At 37.2% G+C, this 19,767-nt stretch overlaps 1 protein-coding gene across 1 annotated transcript; it reads right to left on the reverse strand.

The window, feature by feature from the left end:
- Positions 1 to 5,972: 5,972 nt before the first annotated feature.
- Positions 5,973 to 19,246, reverse strand: AP-2mu (adaptor protein complex 2, mu subunit). The gene is made up of 11 exons (XM_034975982.2): positions 19,103 to 19,246; positions 17,431 to 17,626; positions 16,316 to 16,478; positions 15,768 to 15,883; positions 14,675 to 14,777; positions 14,169 to 14,291; positions 13,413 to 13,572; positions 12,572 to 12,805; positions 11,492 to 11,630; positions 10,928 to 11,055; positions 5,973 to 10,008 (listed from the first exon to the last, which is right to left on the reverse strand). Exons 2-10 carry the CDS (start codon positions 17,605 to 17,607, stop codon positions 10,948 to 10,950), a joined length of 1,323 nt encoding a protein of 440 aa, XP_034831873.1. The 5' UTR covers positions 17,608 to 17,626; positions 19,103 to 19,246; the 3' UTR covers positions 5,973 to 10,008; positions 10,928 to 10,947.
- Positions 19,247 to 19,767: the final 521 nt, after the last annotated feature.

Below are 19,767 nucleotides of genomic sequence, written 5' to 3' on the forward strand. Positions count from 1 at the left end.
TAGCATATAAATTAATTTTAATATTTTCTATGTTATAAAAATGTACGGATAAAATATATTCTTAACAAAATGTACTAGTAACAATGGAAACGGTGCCCAAGACGCCCGCCCGCCCGCCCGCCCGCCTCTGGCCTGACTCGCGCCGAAGATTAAAAACTATGCTATTATTGCAAATTGCAACATGATGGACTGGTGAAATGCACGAGCTTTAGGGTTCCGCAAATTGTGAACAAAAACATTAAAAGGAAATAAGATTTAAAAAGCAATATTAACCAGTTTAAACAAACCTTCCAACTAAACATAAAGTTTGCTTACCTACCGTTACCTAACTTCATGACCTATGTTATCATCATACGGTGGCGATCTTCATCTTCTGTCTGTCTGTCCATCCGTCCACCCGAATGTCATCTGCACTCGAATTTCATAGAAAGAAAGAAAGACAGACAGACAGAAATGAAGAAAAACGTTTATTTCTTCAATTCTACTACGGTAGAACATAGATAAGTAAATACAAACATACCATATTCAAAATTCAAATTATTTATTCAAAATACTTAGCTAATAAATTACACTTTTTGATGGTCTGTTGTTGGATTTATAAATTATAGTGGTGATAATTATTACGCGAACTTAAAACTAAAGCTACATACTACATAGCTATACTTAGTCTGCTAAAATCATAACCTTTCCTTTTGCCTTTGACTACATAATATTTCCTTATTTTTTTGACTAAAAAAATAAGGAAATATGATATGAGATTAAAAATAAAGCCGAAAAAGCGTCGATTAGGTTCAGTTACTAATGACTGTTTAGTTTATAAGTTCACAAGTAGCTGGGAGCGGCGCTTATTCCCCTGGTTCGCAAAATTCATCAAACAAATCGTGTTACCAACTTCGTCGAACAAAATAAACAAATTATACTTAAACTTTGATGCTATTATCGCTATACGAGTAGCTAGTACTAAAGTAGAGTTACAAAGATAAGTAGGTAAGGTAAGGTCCCTTAGGGTAATTTTGATAGGAATTTTTTGAGATGATCTAACGTCTTTTTTCGGTTAATCATATGAACAAATTATTCTAAATAGGTCCATTTATGATTTACCTCTCTTTACATACCTACTGAAAGATAGGTTTTGAGAAACATTATTTAGAGCCTCAATAGCTCAACCGGTATAGGAGTGGACTGAAAACCGAAAGGTCGAGCGACGGTTCAAATCCCGCCCATTGCACTATTCTCGTACCTACTCCTAGCTCAAGCCTGACGCTTAATTGGAGAGGAAAGGGGAATATTAGTCATTTAATATGGCTAATATTCTTTTTAAAAAAAAAATTATATAAGTCCCGAAAATTGCTATTGCGCTGGAACCATTACTCATTAACATCGAAATAACATCATTTTGACGTCAGCCGAAATAAAATATACCATCAGCTCGAAACTTCAGTCTAGTGCTGACGACACTAAATTGGCGCCCATGCACATTAGCAATTTGCGGGACTTATATTATGAGATTCTCATAAAGTAAGTAGATAGTTTTTTTAGCATTTCAAAAATTGGCTTATTTTTCTTAGAATTGGGGTAATTGGTTTTTCTTGCACTCAGACCGAAGGTTTACGTACTGGCTCCTAAGATACGGGATCTCCTAGTTTAGGAGCCAGGACTCCATTTAAGTCAAATGTAGAAAATTTAGTAATAAATAAATATTCATTCATTCATTCATTCATTCATTTTTCGATTTTCTTTATCCTTGAAGCAAAATATCATCACTTTTGTGAACTTTTCTTGTTTCTATTGCAGTCACATTGCAGTAAAGACTTTTCTATCTGTCTAAATTCTAAATTGTTTTGGTTGACCAAACCCTAGTTCAGTGCAAATAAACAGAAAAATGCGAAAATACGGCACCGTTTGAAAGTAAAAAGTCGGTGTCATAACAAAGTGACAGTTGGAAGTGTAAATTTTTCACACTTTTTTCCCGTTTTTTCAGTCCCGCGCGGTTTTAGCGAGCACTTCGAGTTCGACACACGAGCTGTTGATATTGTGTGGAAATATGGATGAAAACTCTTTGCTTTAGCTGAGTGCAATTTTTAAGTTGAGTTTCTATTAATTCACAAAAAAGAAATCCTAAGTATTGCTTCCATCTTAATTTTCCTTCTACTTAACAGTTACCTATATCTACAACAAATTTTCTGGTATTGGCGGTGAAGGGACCGTGGTCCGTGGTGTAAAAAGATTTAAAGGTACTCCAACTGGCCAAATAGATAGGTACCTACTTAGTAAACACGGGTTGGTAGATTTCACACAACTATAATTATAGAGATTTCGCGGCATGCCAGATTACTCTTTTTTCCTTCATCGTTAAAGCAGGTACAGTACGCGGCAAAATCAAAGAGATCCCACGGGATTTTTAAAAACTTAAATCCACGCGGGCGAAGTCGGGGGGCATCATCTAGATGATAAAGTTAGGTATCTAATACTAGGTATTAGACAATTTTATATTATAAAGTGATAAAGTTATCTTATACTAGGTTTTAGGTAACTTTTTAATAGAACTGCAGAACCAATAAACAATAAATCTTTTTTTATTCAAATCCCTGCCATTTTTACACCGCCCCGCGAAATTCATTTGTTTTACACAAATTGATCTGCCCGTTCAGCGGGATCAGCAGATTAGTATCTCGCAGAGTGCTTCAAATATAATAATTCCTCCCATCTCTAAATTGAAATTGGTTCTGGAGATTCACGACTTAAGGAAAAATAGGTAGGTAAGTAGTTATTATATTTGGTAAGTGATAAGTATGTTGATGCGGGATAGCGCGGGGGCTGTGCGGGTGTGTGGGGCGTCCCCAACCCCATACCCCGATTGCCATCTCGACCTGTCGCGTAAGTTGTTATGAAAGCCAAAACCGCAAAACAGAGATCTCGCCAGAAACAGTCAGTCGCCTTTGAAACAGTGGCTGCGTGAATTAGTAAATTGAGATGATGAATTAGTTAGACAATTTAGGATAATTTGTCAACACCACGTCAAAACAACAACCTGAACAGCTCAACAGATCTGTCCTGTCTTTGTAGGTACTCTAGGGATATTATTGGTTAAATTAATTTAGGACCGCCTCTGCTTTACGTGACGACCTCCCTGGCGCAGTGGTAAGCGCTGTGGTCTTATTAGTGGGAGGTCCCGGGTTCGATTCCTGGCATGGATTTGGAATTTTATAATTTCTAAATTTCTGGTCTGGCTGGTGGGAGGCTACGGCCGTGGCTAGTTACCACTCTAAAGGCAATGCCATGCCGCCAAGCGATTTAGCTATCTGAATTAAAAAAACCGACCAAGTGCGAGTCGGGCTCGCGCAATGAGGGTTCCGTACTACAGTCGTATTTTTTCGACATTTTGCATGATAATTCAAAAACTATGATGCATAAAAATAAATAAAAATCTGTTTTAGAATGTACAGGTGAAGACCTTTCATATGATACCCCACTTGATATAGTCACTCACTTCGAAAGTTGAAAATACTAATTATTAATTCATGACCACAATTTAATTTTTTTTTGTGTGATCTAACCCTAAATTCACGGTTTTCAGATTTTTCCCCAAATGTCAGCTATAAGATCTACCTACCTGCCAAATTTCATGATTCTAGATCAACGGGAAGTACCCTGTAGGTTTCTTGACAGACAGACAGACAGACAACAAAGAGATCCTATAAGGGTTCCGTTTTTCCTTTTGAGGTACAGAACCCTAAAAAAAGATCATCAAATTAATCGTGGTGGTGATGTAGCCGTTATCTACAATATAATATGTCGTTGAACCACGAAACGAAATAAGCTTAAAATCATTGATACCTATATTCTAACTAGCTTATGCTCGCGACTTCGTCCGCGTGGACTACATAAATTTCTGGTTACACCCTGTATATTCGTACCTAGGTAGAATTTGCAAAAGAAGTCCCTATAATTTTTGAACAAGGTGATAATGTAAAACTTCTCAAACTCGTGTATTTATGCGTGTTTACCAAATTACACGTAAACTGTGAAGTTGGTCTCTCGGGCACCAAGTGTAGCCGGCTGATTAATTAATTATATTACTGAGGGCGCCATTGATATCCTACACCAAAGACACTAGACAGGCACTTTCCAATACGCGTAAATGTCCTTCCTGTAGGCCTATAGGTTTGTATTTATTTAGTAACTAGCAGATACCCGCGACTTTGTATGCGTGGATTTAGGTTTTTTAAATCCCATGCGAACTCTTTTTCCCGGGATAAAAAGTACCTATCCTATGTCACTTTCCAGGTCTTTAACTATACCCATGCAAAAATTCACGTCGATCCGTTGCTTCGTTGCAACGTGATTGAAGGACAAACCAACAAACCAACAAACAGACACACTTTCGCATTAATTATAATAAGGGTGATAAAGCCTAATGCCTCGTCGTTGAAACCGACAAAACGTCAAAAGGCTATGAGTGACAGAGACAACGCTCTATATACAAAGATGAAAATATGTCATTCTAAAGACCGATGTCCATCACTTTCGGCCGCGTACTACAGTAACGTGTTGGTAGGTAATTAGGTATCTTTTTTTTTTTTTTTTTTTTTTGATGTTTAAGTATATCAATACAGGCGTGCGGTTTTCTTTGGTTCAAGTTTCAGTGTTTCTGTTGTCGTAGGTACCTAGCTTGTAGGGGCACTTAAGGTGACGCAGTACGTTCGACCGAAATTGCCAGCGAACTTGGGTAAACTGTTTGCTTTTCACTAGAGATTGTATGAGAAAGGTGAGAGGCACGATGATTTTCACCGACATCAAGGGTTCAGGAAAAGTATTATTGAGAAAAAACTACTGAATTTATGTTTGCAAAGTATAGAACTTATTTCAACTAATGTAGTAAACACCCTTCTACGTTTTTATGAAGAAAGCACCGTTCTGAGCCCTCTTAAACCCAGTCTTCTGTTAAATTGTAATTAGGTATGTTGGCAATTAGCAATTAGATTCCTGAATTATCATACTTGGTATCTACTGGAACTATTCATTTTCTGAATGGTAAAACAACCAAGACTAATAATACCTATTATTATTTAGTTATTTAGGTACTACCTACTAGCCGTGGGAACTCTTTGATTTTCCGGGATAAAAAGTTCTCCAGGTCTTTAACTAAGCCATGCAAAAAATCACGTCGATCCGTTGCTACGTCATTGAAGGACAAACCAACAAACAAACAAACTTTCAATATTATAGGTAGTGATAGTTAAAAAAGTTTAAATTATTTAATTAGGTACCTAGGTATGAAAAAATTGAAACTTGAAAAATTGATTTTTTTTGTGTAGTACCTACGTCTATATAATCGCTATCGATTAGCGTATCCATACTAACATTATAAATCCGAAAGTGTGTATGTCTGTCTGTCAGCCTTTCACGGCCCATGCGTTCAACCGATTTTGACGAAATTTGGTACAGCGCAGCGATAGCTTGCATGCCAGGGAAGGACCTATGTCCTTTTACTATGTCCTTAGGCTACTTTTTAGGGTTCCGTACTTTACTTTATTTTCCGTAATTTTTATCCCGGAAAATCAGAGTTCCCACGGGATTTTTAAAAACCTAAATCCACGCGGACGAAATCACAGGCATCACCTAGTTAATAAAATAAAGTAGGGTGGTGGTACTGATTCTGAGCACAACTAAATTTTAGAGCATTCGCATCCTCTTCTTACTAATATAATATGAAAAGGACATACACAGTTTGACAGTTTTAAATTTAATTTAGAGCCATCAAACCTCGTGACTTTAGCTGCCAGTCGCGAGCCTATTGTTTAAATTTGTAGCGTGCACTAAAATTTAGAGTCTTCAAATGTAAAATTCATGGCTCCGTCCTTTTTTAGCAATAATAAAAAGAAAAAGATGCAGATACTCTACATTTAGTTTAGAGAAAGACAACAGAATCGGCGTAGTAGTTAAGAGTATAAATAAAACCAACAGTAATATAATTTTAAACGTATTTATTATAATTATTTATTTTGATATAATATTTTATTGTACATTTCTATAACACGATAGCATACAGTAAATCATTTCACATAAGCATGCATATACGTTACGTTTCATACAAACATACTAACTTCATTCAATACGAAATTTACTAACAGGCTCCAAAAACTTGTATGTTACTATCACTAGGGAAAAATTTGCTGAGTGACATTTAAAAAACATTTTAAAAAATCATTAAAATTTAATAAAACAAAAATTAAGTCCATTAATTTTCCGCGCGCAACGCGAATAGGACCACGTAATATTGAATTCATTTTATAACATTACGCGAAAAGCCTTAAATTGCCAACGCCATACAAAACATTCAAAAATAATGTGATGATAGGTCTTGCACCGCAAAAACGAAAAATAAGACCCTCCTTTTAATTTATACAATTTAATTAATTCTCGTTTGTATATGTTTTTACACAAAATTTATAAAACTTCACATAGGCAAAGCATTCCATTATTTTATCTAAAAAGTGAAGATTAATTCGTCGCATGTACGTAGCGGCGCCGACTACATAACTATATAAGCGTGATGTTTGCGCACCTTTAAGAAAACGACACCTACAAGCATGCTACAAAATCCATGTTTTGCCGTCCCGTTATCGCTGTATAGAAGTAGTTGATTTTTTAATAGTGTCTTGGACTGTAACTAGTAATAAAATGAAGTGTTTTTTGTATAGCGGTAGTTTATGGGGCTAGAATTCAATATTAAAGAGAATAATTATTAAAAAATCACGATTTTTTTACATTTTTCAAATAATTACGTAATTAGTAACGTCACACTGTACGGAAGAAGATTAATGACGTCACATGGAGTACCCATCAAACATTTTTTAATTTTTTTACATAAAAAAATATTTTCCCGCAGAAATTACTCTATTTTTATGTCAACAAATTGTCGTTTACGGATGGTGACGTCATTATTCACCTTCCGTACAGCGTGACGTTCATGTTAAAAATAAATAAAATCATGGTTTTTTTTAATTATTATCTTTAATAATGAATTCTAGCCTTTGAACCCTACAAGTACCATCCCTAGGCTTAACACTATATAGATACAAAATAAATTTGAGTTTAGTTAATGAAAAGGGTCACTCAGCGAATCCTTATAACAAGTAATAACATCAATGTGATTTGAAATGGCTACATTATAAATATGTACTACGTATAATTAATTATCTACAAGTTAGCAGGCAAATACCAAATTTACTGGACTCTAATTTTGGTGATTTTTTTCAATAATTATATCATTTAGAGCTGATTTTTCATAGATAAAAATATAAAGGTTTTGATTATTTTTTAATTAGAAATCCTTAAGACCGCACGCCAAAAAATCAAAATGCCAAAATTAAAATTTTTGGAAATAATAACGCTTTTATATAGTTGAACAAGGTTTTCTTCAATATTAGGACTTTTTAAATTTTAAGGGTATCTAAATTGTAAGATATCCTTAGACCCCTATTGTATTGTATGGTTTAATTTAGTTAACACAATTTAGTTTTGATTTTTTACTAACATAGCCATTTGGCATTTCGTGTATTGGCATTATGCAAAATACGCGTATCGTTTTACATCATTTGTGTTTTTGATGTTGTGCGTCTAAACGTTAAAAACCTATTATGAACTCATTTTATTTGGTGATTAAAAACAGCTCTAAAAGCAATATCTTAAAATCCAAAATCTATAAAAAATTGAGTCCAGCTCTAAAATTATAAAGGAATGATATAACATCATAAACCAAAATAAAAATTAAAAAATATATTAGGTTAGTGCTCTTTAGGTGTTTATTCAGACGGGCCACAACCACAACTAACAGCGGCGAAAAATGTCCGCAAGGTCGTGGTGGTAATATGTGAATAATCTCTGCAGTTTTTTTTAAAGAATATTAGCCATGTTAAATGACTAATATTCCCCTTTCCTCTCCAACTAAGCATCAAGGTTGTGGTAGGAGTAGGTACGACAATAGTGCAACGGGCGGGGTTTGAACCGTCGACCTTTCGGAATTCAGTCCACTCCTTTACCCGTTGAGCTATTGAGGCTCTTAAAGTCTCTCTTCTCTTCAGTTACCTGAAGTTGCTATGCAAATACAAATCACTAAATACATCTACAGTCAGGACTTCAAGCAGAAATTATGCAATATTAATGCCGGAAATGTACTAGCAGGTTGTGATGTGTCGTGACGCGTCAGAAGCATATCAATTTCATACATTTAGTATGGTTAGAGACCATCGATATAAATGACAAGATATGCCCAAAAGCGAACAAAATTTTTCACGGTTTTGGAACCAAATAAATCAGCGCCACCTCTTAGGTAATAATGAACGACCCGTTCGAAATCCAGACGTCACTGAGGTTGCATTGGTGCTAAAGCACCATTGAGTCGGTGCCATTTTGTTTGTTCAATAGCCCTGTCCATACGAAATAATATATAAGTCAATGTTAGAGACACATTAGATTGGAGTGGCGCGTCGTGAATCGTGATGCCTTGTGCCGTGGCGTGTCTCTCTCTCTAACCATACTAAATGTATGAAACCAATGCTTCTGACGCATCACAGCACATCACGACACGGTAGTATATGGCTTAAAATCGATGATACTGAATGCTTGAATTTTAAATTAACTTCTTCATCCATTTTATTCTGATGTCATTGTGTTTGGCGCTGAAATTCTACCAAGGTTGGTGAGATGTACAATCTCATATCAACCAGTTATCCACATAAATATTATTAACCACACGGCTAACTTCACTCACAACTAATGTTATCAACAATATTACATTTTTGAGTAAAATAAGATATCAAAGCCACACCTTTTAATTTAACACTTTTATCATTATTAATATTTCCACAGCGACCTTTTCATCAATGTGATACAGTTGTAGTTGTGGCACGTGTGAAAGGACCTTAAATTAAACTAGACGTATAAAGCGAGCCATGAAAGAAAATAATCAAAACGAAGCGGCGCTAATCATTCCGTCTCACTCACACTCTATACACAGGTATAAGCGTGACTGGGAGAGCGAGGTTAACGCAGCTCTTCTCGATTCTTTTTTTCAGTGGCACGCGTCATACTGGTCTCTCCACATTTAAAAGACCAGTATTAAAAGATCTATAAGTCCCGCAAATTGCTAATACGCGTGGCCGCCATTTAAGTGACGTCAGCACAAGACTGAAGTTTGAGCTGATGGTATATTTTTACTTAAATATACGTCAAATGACGTCATTTCGATGTGATTGAGACATTGTTCCAGCGCAATAGCAATTTGCGGGACTTATACTCATATAGATAGCTAGCGCGCCATTTTAACTCTATGGGTCAACTATTATGTCAAAAGTACTGTTCACCTTTAAAAATAAGGACTAAAATCGTACTGACATCAAATTTGACACAAAAAATTAAAATGGCGCGTGAAGAATCATTTTACGCATTGTACAAAATTCGTTTCGATATCGACGGTAAAAATAAAAAATAAAAAAAATTGCATTCATAAGTTATTTAGCAAACAGCTAAACAACAATGTTATAGATATCAATACATTTTTACATTGATAACTTAATTTCAAAGAGAGAAAAAAAACTTTTCATATCATGTCTTTCTTTCTGTGTATCATTCAAAAATAACATGACTTATATTTTCAGTACTTGAAGATTATTTTGAAAATAAATCCCAATCCATTGTTTGTGCTATACCAATTTTACAAAAATTATTACAATTATTGAGATTCTAATACATAGATTATATCTCATTTACTAAAAAAACAATTCATTTGATTGAACTAAAATAATTTTGAAATCAGTGTTAGACCATTTTTTTTAATCTAGAAAATTTATAAACAAAAAATATATTTCTATATATTTTTTGTTTTTGTAATTATATCCTAGCGGAATCTCGAATCATTGGTGTAGGACAAGTTATATACAAAGAAATAATATATTATGTAACACGTTTCATATCGTTCTACGACATCCAAAATCTTGAAGTTTCCTGAAAAAAGAAATCTTGTTATTTTTTAAGGCAGAGGTTATGTTTATATCTTAAATATATAAAAGGAAAAGGTGAGACAGACTGATCTACCAACGCATAGCTCAAACTACTGGACGGATCGGGCTGAAATTTGGCATGCAGATAGCTATTATGACGTAGGCGAAAATTTAGAATTTAGAATTTAGAATTTGTTTATTAATCACTTGGTACACAATCAATTAATTTACAAAACCACTATAATAATTAATAATCAGTAAAATAATATGTGTAAACAAAAACAACACAATCGATAGAACTGCATTAGTGAAACACTGCGTCGCAATTCTATCGCCCATCCCTGGAGTACTGAAACTTGACACATAATGGATTAAAGTCTAAAATCTAAATATAACAATTTGTTAGAGATTAAAAAATAAATAATAATACAAAACATTAAATATAACATTCATTAGATTAATCAAAGTAAGAATATAAGAAGTGTAGGTGTATGGGTGTGTGGGTGTGTGTGTTGTAAAGTGTGAGTGTAATGTAAGAATTTATATTTAAAATTTTAAATATAAATTCAACACCTAAGGGGGTGAAATAGGTTTTTGAAATTTGTGTAGTGTTTGTGACGTAGTCGCAGGCATAAGCTAGTCTAGTATATTGTGGCTAATTAATTATGTTGTACAGTGTACACGATTACAACTAAATCTAGTAATATTCTTTTCCACCGAGAGCATTAATGTATGTGTGTGTGTGTGTGTGTGTGAGTGTATGTGTGCGTGAGTGTTAGTGTATGTGTGTATGTGTGTGTGTGTGTGTGTGTGTGTGTGTGTGTGTGTGTGTGTGTGTGTGTGTGTGTGCGTACGAGTGTATGTGCATGCTCGTGTAAATGTGCGTGCACAGGTGCGTGTAGACATGCGCGTGGATTTCTTACCGAGGTTCGTTGCCACGAGCTTAGCATCTAGTCTCGTACAGTCCAGAGCGGCCAATGTACCGCACCCATTTGATCACATCGTGGTCGGAGTAGTTCAGCTTGGGCTCGAACACTTTTAGGTAGCGGACCTGAAAAATTTATTAAGTTTTACGACCCCAAGTACCTGTACCCGTAGTACAAGATTTTACGTCTCACCAAACCAAACCAAATTCGAGAGTCTAAATACTTCCGCGTTACAGTAAAATGGACCTAAACAGCCTTGAATTGAAGTCAAATATTCAATGCCACTGATTTTAATTTCGCAATGTTTCCGCTTGGAGCGCTGGCTGTAGAAGTGTAGACAAACTTGAGCTTTAAAACAAGGCATTTAAGATCCAGTTTACTGTAACGCGGAAGTATTTCGACTCTCGAATTTGGTTTGGTTTGGTGAGACGTAAAATCTTGTACTACGGGTACTGATACAAACCCAAAACAAATTTAAGTCCTAAGTCATAGGCCATAAATCCACAACCTTGCCCTAGGCCAAATGGAGAAGACCCCGCTAATTTAGGCGTAAGGTTTTACCTTGAAGCCGGAGGGTGCAAAGGGCACTTCAAAGCCCATAGAGATGGGTGGGCGGGTCCATTTCTTCTTGGTGTCAGTTTCCAGTAGCTCGATTTCCGCAGATAGTTGAGTTTCCTTCATACCGGCCATGCGCTTGATTCTACAACAAAAAATTTTTTGAAGCAAAGTTTCATAAACTAAACGGAATAAGTGAAAGAAAAAGCGAAACTTCATTAGCTGGGCAGTGGATAATTATACAATACTATAAGTCGAGTGTACCATGCGGAAAAGATACTCTAAGTCGAGGGTATCATGCGGAAAAGAGTCTCTTAGTTGAGAGGTATCACGCGGAAAAGAGACTCTTAGTTGAGAGGTATCACGCGGAAAAGAGACTCTTAGTTGAGAGGTATCAGCCGGAAAAGAGACTCTTAGTTGAGAGGTATCACGCGGAAAAGAGACTCTTAGTTGAGAGGTATCACGCGGAAGAGACTCTTAGTTGAGAGGTATCACGCGGAAAAGAGACTCGTAGTTGAGAGGTATCACGCGGAAAAGAGACTCTTAGTTGAGAGGTATCACGCGGAAGAGACTCTTAGTTGAGAGGTATCACGCGGAAAAGAGACTCTTAGTTGAGAGGTATCACGCGGAAGAGACTCTTAGTTGAGAGGTATCACGCGGAAAAGAGACTCTTAGTTGAGAGGTATCACGTGGAAAAGAGACTATCACACGGAAAAGACACTTACTTGAGAGGTATCATGTGGAAAAGAGACTCTTAGTTGAGAGGTATCACGCGGAAGAGACTCTTAGTTGAGAGGTATCACGCGGAAAAGAGACTCTTAGTTGAGAGGTATCACGCGGAAGAGACTCTTAGTTGAGAGGTATCACGCGGAAAAGAGACTCTTAGTTGAGAGGTATCACGTGGAAAAGAGACTATCACACGGAAAAGACACTTACTTGAGAGGTATCACGTGGAAAAGAGACTCTTAGTCGAGAGGTATCACACGAAACGAAGAATCTTAGCAGAATCGAGGCGAACGATCTAGGAGTGTGTGTGTGTGAGAGAGAGAGAGAGAGAGAGATTAACCTAAGTAAGGTGTCTCTTACTTCCAAACGATGGCGTTCTCAGAGGCCTTGTACTTGGCCTTGCCTTTCAGGCATATGAGCTGAACGCCGCTGGTGTTGAGCGGCGTGGGGATCTTCACCTCGATCTTCTGCCCCAGCAGGGACGGCTTGAAGTTGCTCTTGAGGACCACTTTCACCTCCATCTTGGTGCGCCCGACCTCGCGGACGAGGGGTATCACGCGGAATGGGAGGGAGATATCTTTGGTAGTGCGATATCTGAAAAATAACGTTCATATTTTTTTAACGTTTATATTTATAAAAATAGAATTACAGTAAAAAATTTGAAAAAATCATAATTGCAGCAACTTACGTAAAATAATCCTGCGTATATATTACTAGCTTATGCCCGCGACTTCGTTCGCGTGGACTACACGAATTTCAAACCCCTATTTCACCCCCTTAGGGGTTGAATTTTCAAAAATCCTTTCTTAGCGGATGTCTACGTTATAATAGCTACCTGCATGCCAAATTTCAGCCCGATCCGTCCAGTAGTTTGAGCTGTGCGTTGATAGATCAGTCAGTCAGTCAGTCAGTCATTCAGTCAGTCAGTCAGTCAGTCAGTCACCTTTTCCTTTTATATATTTAGACTAACACAGCTATTTTATAACTAATTTGATTACTAGCGATGACAACTTGATGGCTGCAAAATTAATCTACAAATCTTATCAGAACTGAAATTGATGTATTCATAAGTGGGGAAATTAAATTGCTGCAACTTGCCGAAAATATAGCCCAGCAATTTTTGCACTATCGGACAGAAATTCCAAAACACCACAAGCTTGCCTGATCTAGCCGATATACCACCTGGTAAATATACACTAACCTCATCAGTTCAAACTCTCCGTCGGGCGGTATGAAGGAGATGGAGTGTTCCGTCTCGAACTTGCTGAGCTTCACGCACTGGTGGAACTGACAGTCGTCGATGACGACCACAGGCTTGCCTGATCTAGCCGGGTCGCTGTCCGTGTTGCCGGATATACCACCTGGTAAATATACCATCAGTTAAATATAATACCAGTTCAGGCATAATTTTTTTAATCAATAAATTTAAACCTATTAAAGACAAGTATAGTAAACCTTACGAAAGTTAGAAATAATGTGGCTATGACAAAAGACGAGGAGGTATCAGGTGTGTGATATCAATTTTTTCCAAATCAGAAGTGGGATGGTTTACTACACAAGTAGTAATTTTTTTTTTTAATTACTTAAAAAATTTAGAATCATGAAATTTGGCAGATAAGTAGGTCTTATAGCGGAGGAAAAAAATCCGAAAACAGTGAATTTGTGGTTACATCACAAAAAAAATTAAAATGTAAAAGCAAACAATAATAATTAGTAGGTATAATCAATTTTCAAAGTAAGATAACTATACCAAATGGGAATCATATGAAAGAGCTTTACCTGTACATTCTAAAACAGATTTTTATTTATTTTTAAGCATAATATTTTTTGATGTATCGTGCAAAATGTCGAAAAAATACGACTGTAGTACAGAACCCGCGGTGCTCGAGTCTGACTCGCACTTGGCCGGTTTTTTTATTATCATATTGGATATAACTTACTGCGACAGACAACTCACCATTTCCTTTTCCCTTAGCTTCCATGACAATCTTATCGTTGATGCCGAACTTGCATTCTGGCATGCCTGATAGATAAGACTTCATGACCACCTTGCCTGCTACATGAGCAGATAGCACTTGACCTAAAACAAATTTATCCATAAATAAAAATAAATAAACTGACTGACACAAATCATCATACAGCTCAAATTACTTGGCAACTTGAGATTTGCTCAAAAGATTTCCCTATAAGATAGACGAAAGAATTTTCAGAATTCCTTTAAGATATCGGACTTTTATAATTTTAAGACCCTATTGTGGCTAATTCCGTTATACACAATCTCTAAACTAAACTAAAATGGCACGTCTAAATCTATTGCTATCTCCTTCCATAATGTTGCTTGCGGAAAAGGATAGCACTAGATTTAGACCTGTTAATTTAGTTTAGAGATTGTGTACAAGAGAATCAGCCCCAATTTACCGACAATTTTGCAACAAATAAATAATGTAATATAACAAAACCAACCTTGAGGGGACATCAATAAGTTGACATATTCCAGAACGTCGAGGAACAATTCATTGCGTCTGTATTTGATGCCTTCGCGACGCCAACCGATTTGTCCTGTTACCTACAATTAAAATAAAATTACAAGCTCATTTGACAAGCTCAGCAAAGATTCCTGACTGTTGTGTGCCAAAGCCAGTGCAATAGCTAAGAACTTAAAAGCATGGAATTTTTCTGCAGCATTTCACCTGAATATGGTGCTTCTATCATTTCAATATGTTAAAAGGTTCCGATTCCGAGACGATCAAGCATGTAGATTTTTTTGCTTGATCAAGCTGTTTCATGCCCCCATCAAACTGCTTGATGCGCCCGTCAAGCAGCAAGAAGCACTTTTTTCATTTTGTATATAAGGTAGTTTAGAGGTTGTCATCACAATACAACGGCTATTTTATTTTCCAGAGTTTTGGGGTGTCTCGGTATAGTAAAATGAGTAATAATAAAAACTCTTTTCCGCTCCATTGTTCGCTACTATAATTTTCGCTGTGGTCGCGTAACAAAGCGTCGACGTCCGCCATGTCTGACAGTTGACATGCGAATGAGCTATTTGATCAAGCCGACGCGACGCGAACGTAGCGTCGAGCAAAAAATATAAAATCGCATCAATCACGTAAATGCTTGACTCAAGCATCAAACAGACATTGTTAACTGTCAAAATGCTTGACTCAAGCAAAAATCTACATGCTTGACGTCAAGCCGCTTGACCGTCTCGGAACCTCTTTACATTTAGATAAATCTAGCGGGAGTCTGCTAAGTTTTTCAGGCGCAGATACGACACTTCAATGTCACACTTTCTGAGTTTGTTGCTGGCTCTTCTCAGACCTGGGCGCGTTTGGAAACCTCGTAGCTTTAGTTTTAAGTTTGCGTAATAATCACCACTATATCTTACAAATCCAACAACTGACAATCAAAAAGAGTAATATATTACCTATTTTGAATAAAATATTTGAATTGAATTGAATTGAACAACGTAGTAAAATCCCGCGGAATTTCGTTTGATGTGTCTCTAGCCTAAGACATGCAGAGTAAGTATGCAGTTGTGTTTGTTGTATCTTACCTGAGAGGTAATCTGTGACTGCTCTTCCTTGGAAGCGGACTTGATGCCCTGTTGAGTGATGAATGTTTTCAAAACTCCTGTGTCCGAGTTTTGTGGGTAGCCAAAGTCTAGGATCTCTGTAAAAAGACAGTTAAATTTAATGTTACAGTCGATGCCAGGAAAAAAGAACTCCGACCCTAAACTTGCGTAGTACGTGATTTATCGATCTATCTAAATATATCAAAGGAAAAGGTGACTGACTTACATATCTATCAATGCACAGCTCAAACTACTGGACGGATCGGGCTGAAATTTTGTATGTAGATAGCTATTATGACGTAGGCATCTGCTAAGAAAGGATTTTTGAAAATTCAACCCCTAAGGGGGTGAAATAGAGGTTTGAAGTTTGTGTAGTCCACGCGGACGAAGTCGCGAGCATAAGCTAGTCTTCATCAAAATATGTTAATAAACCACAAAATAAGCTTAAAATCAGTTTTTTCCTGATTCAAAAAACATGCTGAATTATTAATATGCTCCTTGAATTTGGTTAATATTGAGGTAATTCTCACCATCAAGCAGTTCATAGATGAGCACGAAGTTGTTCTTGATGTTCTCCTCGGAGATCTTGCCGAAGTAGGACTGCATCACATCTATGATCTTCAGCAGGAACTCAAACACCATGGCCGCGTTCACATTCTGCTTGGTCACCGCTGCCAGCCAGATGTTGGCTCGCTGGATAATTATAAATAATTACCATATATTTACATTCTTTTGAATAACGGCCCTGGATGGTTTCGAAACTAGTATTACTTTGACTAATCACGTGAGCATAAGCTAGTTTGTTATATTTATAACTAGCTGATGCCCGCGACTTCGTCCGCGTGGATTTAGGTTTTTTAAAAATCTCATGGGACCTCTTTAATTTTCTGGGATAAAAAGCAGCCTATGTCCTTCCCCGGGATGTAAGCTAACTTCGTACCAAATTTCATCAAATTTGGTTGAACGGATGGGCCGTGAAAAGCTAGCAGACAGACAGACACACAGACACACTTTTGTATTTATAATATTAGTATGGATGGATGAATATCAGTCACGATAATTTAAACGCTAAAATAATAGGCGGGTACTGGCATCAGCTAGTAATAACAGAATATGAAACAGTGAACTCTTGGCATGGAAGCTGGCACATCACCAACGGAGCCAACATACATCAAACCCTTTGCCAACACAATTCATCTTACATATAAAAATAAAATACCATTTTCACTTGAAAGGAATATGAATCTTAGACCTTAGTAGGATTCTAGATTAGTGGATTAATAATTTGTGTAAATATTTTGACTTTGTCCACGTGGATTTAGATTTTTAAAATCCTGTGGGAACTCTTTGATTTTCGGGATAAAAAGTAGCCTATGTCATTCTCCAGGTCTTTATCTATACCCATGCAAAAAATCACGTCAATCCGTTGCACCGTTGCGACGTGATTGAAGGACAAACCAACAGACAAACACACTTTCGCATTTATAATAAGGGTAGGTACTGATTAAATTACATTTAATTTAAAAATGGGGATCGTTACAATCAGTACCCTAACTTATATTTTAGATTAACTTAACAGCTTTTTTGTTAAAGAATGACAGTCCTGTTAAGAACAACTCATGTCAAAGTAAAAAATTCAGTTTACCTTAATATGGAAGAAAGATGTGCGAGCGATGTTGGTGACGGGCGAGCGCACCTGCTGGCGCGCATGGATCACGTTCACGCGGAAGGCGTCCACGGCGTTGCGCCCGATGTCGTCTCTGTACACTCGCGAGATCAGCACCTCGCCCTTGTGGTTGTACACAAACAGGCCCCCAATCATCTTGATGTGAGCCTATTCACTGGAAACAATTGTATTTTTTAAGACCTTGAGTAACTTGATAATATTTATGCCATCTTTAACTAGTATTATCTAGATTATAATATGCCATATTTTGTACAATCATTATATTATTTTATTGTTCTATACCGATCTGACTTTCGTAAGTGCTTGTAATGAGTCTAAATCGAAATAAATACAAATACAAGACCCCCCCACTAGATGAACGGACGACATTAGACAAGTCGCAGGGAGCCGCTGGAGTCAAGCGGCGCAAGACTGTGGAGTGTCAAAGTCCCTACGTTTCTAGGTCCCCGTTGACCTAGAATCATGCAATTTGGTAGGTAGGTAGGTCTTATAGCATACGTTAGGCGTACAATCCGAAAACCGTGAATTTGTGGTTACATCACAAATTCATTTTTCAGATTTTTTCCCCTAATGTCAGGGGAAAGACAAAGAGACCAGATTTTATCCCCTAAAGAAACCTACAGGAGGTTTCTTGACAGACCGTCAGACAGACAGACAGACAGACAAACAGACAGCCAGACAGACAGACATACAGACAGCCAGACAGACAGACAGACAGCCAGACAGACAGACAGACAACAAAGTGATCCTATAAGGGTTCCGTTTTTTCCTTTTGAGGTACGAAACCCTAAAAAGTTATGCAAAGAGCTTAAAGCTCAAGAATCTTATCTGCATAGGAATTTCAAACAAAATGTAACCAAGAACCTTAGAAAGATGATCATAGGATGTATGACAGTATTGCTAGTGAAAAATGTTCAGTTATTTTTTAATGTAGGCCTACTCGGTTACTGTTTGTGAATAAAGTGAATTTAAGTGGGTATATGATATTGTATGACATCCTCAGTTTGTGTCAGGCTACCTAGCTAATACATTTTATTATACTCATTCAAGTGTTTTATGTATGTTTCCAAACAATTTAATCACAATGACATCAAAATTAGCTAATATTACTCTAGACTTGGAGGCTTCGGCCATGGCTACTAGTCCATACCAGCTAATATGTCATTAAAAAAAATTGTGTTCTGACTGTATTATAATACGTATTACCAACTGTATAGATACTGTTAGGAGTAGAGTATTGGTAAATCTGCCGTACCTCTTTGAAGTTAGCAGGACTTTGAAGTCTTTAGGATTTTAGACTGCATTTTATATAACTTTCATAAAAACTGTTAACAATTTTTAAATTTATCTTTAGCCCTCCTCCTGAAACTTCCATATACCTACCCTCAAGTTTCATGGGACTAGGAAATAATGTAATAAAAGCCAGAAGAGCGAATCAGTCCTAAGAGGTCCATTCCACCCTAAGCTCTGGAGATAACAAAAAGGGATAGCCAACAAATTATGATTGTATGAGTAGTTACTCCAATACGACCAATAAATCAATAAATAAAACAGGATATGAGTTATGACCAATAATACCGATACAGTTAGAAAATATGTAAAGTACAGGAAAAATGAAGAAATTACTCACGTGACGATTAGACAACACATCGATAAATTGAACTGTCGATTTTCTTACAAAATCAACGTAAAAATTACTTTCATTTTAGGGCAATTTTGTAAAATATTGAAGATGAAACCCGCCCCCAAAATGAAACGTCAATAGCAGATGCACAGACTAAACCACGCAGATGAGACCAATAGACATATAAGACAAGTTAAGGTTCGTACGCACCTGAGCGGCGCGGCGCGGCGCTTCAGCGAGCTGCACGTCGCGGCACAGAGCTTCAAAATATCATTTCTATCATTTTGTATGGCGCATATCGCACTAGAGCGGCGCTGCACAGCGCTTCACCGCGCGTTGCCGCGCGGCACGGCTGGAGAGAATATTTTGAAGCGCAGCGAAGCGACGCGCAGTGCAGTGACGCTAGTGCGACATACCCAGCGGCGCGGCGCGGCGCTTCGCGCTCGTACGCGAACGGGTATAAAAGTGACGCGCAAGTGACGCGAGGTGCCGCGTACTGAAGTTGTAGTGCGGTAGGCACCGTCGAGCGGCCTGAGGTGACGCGTTCTGCAGTCGGACTGAAGCGCCGCGCCGCGCCGCTCAGGTGCGTACGAACCTTTAGGCTCAGTGAAAACCGTGAAGAACTTCGCCTTAAAATATAAAGCTTACCGCACATTCAGGTCTATAAAAAT

The sequence above is a fragment of the Maniola hyperantus genome, chromosome 15, assembly GCF_902806685.2.
Source record: "Maniola hyperantus chromosome 15, iAphHyp1.2, whole genome shotgun sequence".
NCBI classification, from domain to species: domain Eukaryota; kingdom Metazoa; phylum Arthropoda; class Insecta; order Lepidoptera; family Nymphalidae; genus Maniola; species Maniola hyperantus.

Bases quoted from the DNA above. Each gene is read 5' to 3' on its own strand.
- AP-2mu (XM_034975982.2), bottom strand. From the start codon at position 17,607: ATGATTGGGGGCCTGTTTGTGTACAACCACAAGGGCGAGGTGCTGATC. The intron at 14,778-15,767 runs GTAAGATACAAC...TTTTAATTGTAG, and splicing joins AGTCACAGATTACCTCTCAG to GTAACAGGACAAATCGGTTG. The intron at 13,573-14,168 runs GTGAGTTGTCTG...TATATTTACCAG, and splicing joins AGCTAAGGGAAAAGGAAATG to GTGGTATATCCGGCAACACG.